Source organism: Nansenia antarctica, assembly GCF_963989245.1.
Source record: "Nansenia antarctica genome assembly, chromosome: 6".
Classification (NCBI taxonomy): domain Eukaryota; kingdom Metazoa; phylum Chordata; class Actinopteri; order Argentiniformes; family Microstomatidae; genus Nansenia; species Nansenia antarctica.
This window is the reverse complement of record NC_137676.1, coordinates 73,375,540-73,379,394: the sequence shown is the minus strand read 5'-3', so window position 1 is coordinate 73,379,394 and position 3,855 is coordinate 73,375,540. Positions and strand designations below refer to the sequence as shown.

Below are 3,855 nucleotides of genomic sequence, written 5' to 3'. Positions count from 1 at the left end.
GTGTTGAGGGTCAGGTGTGGGGGTGTTGAGGGTCAGGTGTGAGGGTGTTGACGGCCAGGTGTGTGAGGGTGTTGAGGGTCAGGTGTGGGGGTGTTGAGGGTCAGGTGTGGGGGTGTTGAGGGTCAGGTGTGAGGGTGTTGACGGCCAGGTGTGTGAGGGTGTTGAGGGTCAGGTGTGGGGGTGTTGAGGGTCAGGTGTGGGGGTGTTGAGGGTCAGGTGTGGGGGGTGTTGGGGGTCAGGTGTGGGGGTGTTGAGGGTCAGGTGTGGGGGGTGTTGAGGGTCAGGTGTGGGGGGTGTTGGGGGTCAGGTGTGGGGGTGTTGACGGCCAGGTGTGTGGGGGTGTTGAGGGTCAGGTGTGGGGGTGTTGAGGGTCAGGTGTGGGGGTGTTGAGGGTCAGGTGTGGGGGTGTTGAGGGTCAGGTGTGGGGGTGTTGAGGGTCAGGTGGGGGTGTTGACGGCCAGGTGTGTGAGGGTGTTGGGGGTCAGGTGTGGGGGTGTTGGGGGTCAGGTGTGTGAGGGTGTTGAGGGTCAGGTGTGGGGGTGTTGAGGGTCAGGTGTGGGGGTGTTGAGGGTCAGGTGTGGGGGTGTTGAGGGTCAGGTGTGGGGGTGTTGAGGGTCAGGTGTGAGGGTGTTGAGGGTCAGGTGTGTGAGGGTCAGGTGTGGGGGGTGTTGAGGGTCAGGTGTGGGGGTGTTGAGGGGCAGGTGTGGGGGTGTTGAGGGTCAGGTGTGGGGGTGTTGAGGGTCAGGTGTGGGGGTGTTGAGGGTCAGGTGTGGGGGTGTTGAGGGTCAGGTGTGAGGGTGTTGACGGCCAGGTGTGTGGGGGTGTTGAGGGTCAGGTGTGGGGGTGTTGAGGGTCAGGTGTGGGGGTGTTGAGGGTCAGGTGTGAGGGTGTTGACGGCCAGGTGTGTGAGGGTGTTGAGGGTCAGGTGTGGGGGGTGTTGAGGGTCAGGTGTGGGGGTGTTGAGGGTCAGGTGTGGGGGTGTTGAGGGTCAGGTGTGGGGGTGTTGAGGGGCAGGTGTGGGGGTGTTGTGTAGATGTTGTGTAGATATTGTGTAGATGTTGCCTGGCGGTTGTCTCAACAGTCATACAGGAAGGTGTCGACGGTCGCGGCAGGTTGTCTCTTGTTCTTCTGCTGGATAATCCTTGCCTCCTCTTAGGACGGCCCCCTCCTCCATCAAGGCTGTGAGCTTTCATCCGATAGGTCGGTGGAGCTCCACCAAGGCTGTAGTAAGCTTGCAGCTGATTGGTCAGTGTAGCTCCACACTGCCCACGACAAACCAGGAACCTCAGGACACCACCGGACTCATGTCCCAGAGCTGTCGACACCACAGAGGGAGAATAACGTCATCATCATCATCATCATCATCATCATCATCATCATCATCACTACTGTATTAGACATACGCAGCTTGTTGTTGTTGCCATTATGACTACTTTATCAGACCTGCGTGTCTCGTGACATCTGGCTCCTATCCTACATGACTGAGACCCTGTCCACAAGCAGCACTCTAGAACATCTGACAGATCTAGTAGAACATCTGACAGACCTAGTAGAACATCTGACAGACCTAGTAGAACATCTGACAGACCTAGTAGAACATCTGACAGACCTAGTAGAACATCTGACAGACCTAGTAGAACATCTGACAGACCTAGTAGAACATCTGACAGACCTAGTAGAACATCTGACAGACCTAGTAGAACATCTGACAGACCTAGTAGAACATCTGACAGACCTAGTAGAACATCTGACAGACCTAGTAGAACATCTGACAGACCTAGTAGAACATCTGACAGACCTAGTAGAACATCTGACAGACCTAGTAGAACATCTGACAGACCTAGTAGAACATCTGACAGATCTAGTAGAACATCTGACAGACCTAGTAGAACATCTGACAGACCTAGTAGAACATCTGACAGACCTAGTAGAACATCTGACAGACCTAGTAGAACATCTGACAGATCTAGTAGAACATCTGACAGATCTAGTAGAACATCTGACAGACCTAGTAGAACATCTGACAGACCTAGTAGAACATCTGACAGACCTAGTAGAACATCTGACAGACCTAGTAGAACATCTGACAGATCTAGTAGAACATCTGACAGACCTAGTAGAACATCTGACAGACCTAGTAGAACATCTGACAGACCTAGTAGAACATCTGACAGACCTAGTAGAACATCTGACAGACCTAGTAGAACATCTGACAGATCTAGTAGAACATCTGACAGACCTAGTAGAACATCTGACAGATCTAGTAGAACATCTGACAGACCTAGTAGAACATCTGACAGATCTAGTAGAACATCTGACAGACCTAGTAGAACATCTGACAGACCTAGTAGAACATCTGACAGACCTAGTAGAACATCTGACAGACCTAGTAGAACATCTGACAGATCTAGTAGAACATCTGACAGACCTAGTAGAACATCTGACAGAACTAGTAGAACATCTGACAGATCTAGTAATAATAATAATCATAATAATAACAACTTTATTTGTATAGCGCTTTTCCTGCAAACGTTGCAGCTCAAAGTGCTTTAATCATTATATAATCTTAATTAAATTATTTAGTCATTTAAAGGCAATAATATTAAAAAGTAGTAGAAGCTGACTGGTGGCAGAGATGTAAGCAAGATGGTGGTCACTCCACCGGTATAGGTCTAGGGAGTAGGGAGTAGGGAGTAGGGTCTAGGGGTTAGGGAGGGAGTAGTAGGGGGGGTAGTGGTGGTCTAGTGAATAGTGAGTTGGACTGGTGATCGGAAGATTGTGAGTGTGTCCTTGAGTAAGACCTGGGAACACCACCACTAGTGTGTCCTTGAGTAAGACCTGGGAACACCACCACTAGTGTGTCCTTGAGTAAGACCTGGGAACACCACCACTAGTGTGTCCTTGAGTAAGACCTGGGAACACCACCACTAGTGTGTCCTTGAGTAAGACCTGGGAACACCACCACTAGTGTGCCCTTGAGTAAGACCTGGGAACACCACCACTAGTGTGCCCTTGAGTAAGGCACTTAGCCCTCAGTTACTCCAGGGGGGGAATGTCCCTGTGAATCGCTTTGGATTAAAAGCGTTGCTAAATAAATAAGAAGAAAAGAGTAGGGTCTGAGGAGTAGGGACTAGGGGCTAAGGGCTAGGGATTAGGGGCTAAGGGCTAGGGACTAGGGGCTAAGCGCTAGGGATTAGGGGCTAAGGGCTAGGGACTAGGGGCTAAGGGCTAGGGACTAGGGGCTAAGGGCTAGGGACTAGGGGCTAAGGGCTAGGGACTAGGGATTAGAGACTAGGGGCTAAGGGCTAGGGACTAGGGATTAGAGACTAGGGGCTAAGGGCTAGGGACTAGGGACTAGGGGCTAGGGGATAGGGATTAGAGACTAGGGGTTAGGGGTTAGAGACTAGGGGTTAGGGGTTAGATACTAGGGGTTAGATACTAGGGGTTAGGGGCTAGGGATTAGGGGCTAGGGATTAGGGGCTAGGGATTAGGGACTAGGGATTAGGGGTTAGATACTAGGGGTTAGGGGCTAGGGATTAGGGGCTAGGGATTAGGGACTAGGGATTAGGGGATGGTGGGGACTAGGGATTAGGGGATAGTGGGGACTAGGGATTAGGGACTAGGGGATAGTGGGGACTAGGGATTAGGGACTAGGGGATAGTGGGGACTAGGGATTAGGGACTAGGGGATAGTGGGGACTAGGGATTAGGGACTAGGGGATAGTGGGGATTAGTGACTAGGGTCTAGGGGCTGCGTGCGGGTGTCCAGTCCCAGTCTCACCTTGATGACCTTGTCCGTGCCGGAGGTGAGCAGCCAGCCCGTGGTGGGGTCGTAGTGCATGTGCACCACGCTGTG

At 52.0% G+C, this 3,855-nt stretch overlaps 1 protein-coding gene across 1 annotated transcript in view; it reads right to left on the bottom strand.

The window, feature by feature from the left end:
• Positions 1-1,219: 1,219 nt before the first annotated feature.
• LOC308160955 (guanylate-binding protein 1-like) overlaps positions 1,220-3,855 on the bottom strand; it is a gene marked incomplete at its 5' end in the record, with an annotated part of 15,530 nt that continues 12,894 nt past the window's right edge. The window contains 2 exons of the mRNA XM_080534878.1: positions 1,220-1,315; positions 3,781-3,855. The exon at positions 3,781-3,855 is cut by the window's right edge and continues 34 nt beyond it. Coding sequence (XP_080391004.1) covers positions 1,286-1,315; positions 3,781-3,855 — 105 coding nt within the window. The 3' untranslated portion in view covers positions 1,220-1,285. The remainder of the gene's footprint in view (positions 1,316-3,780) is intronic.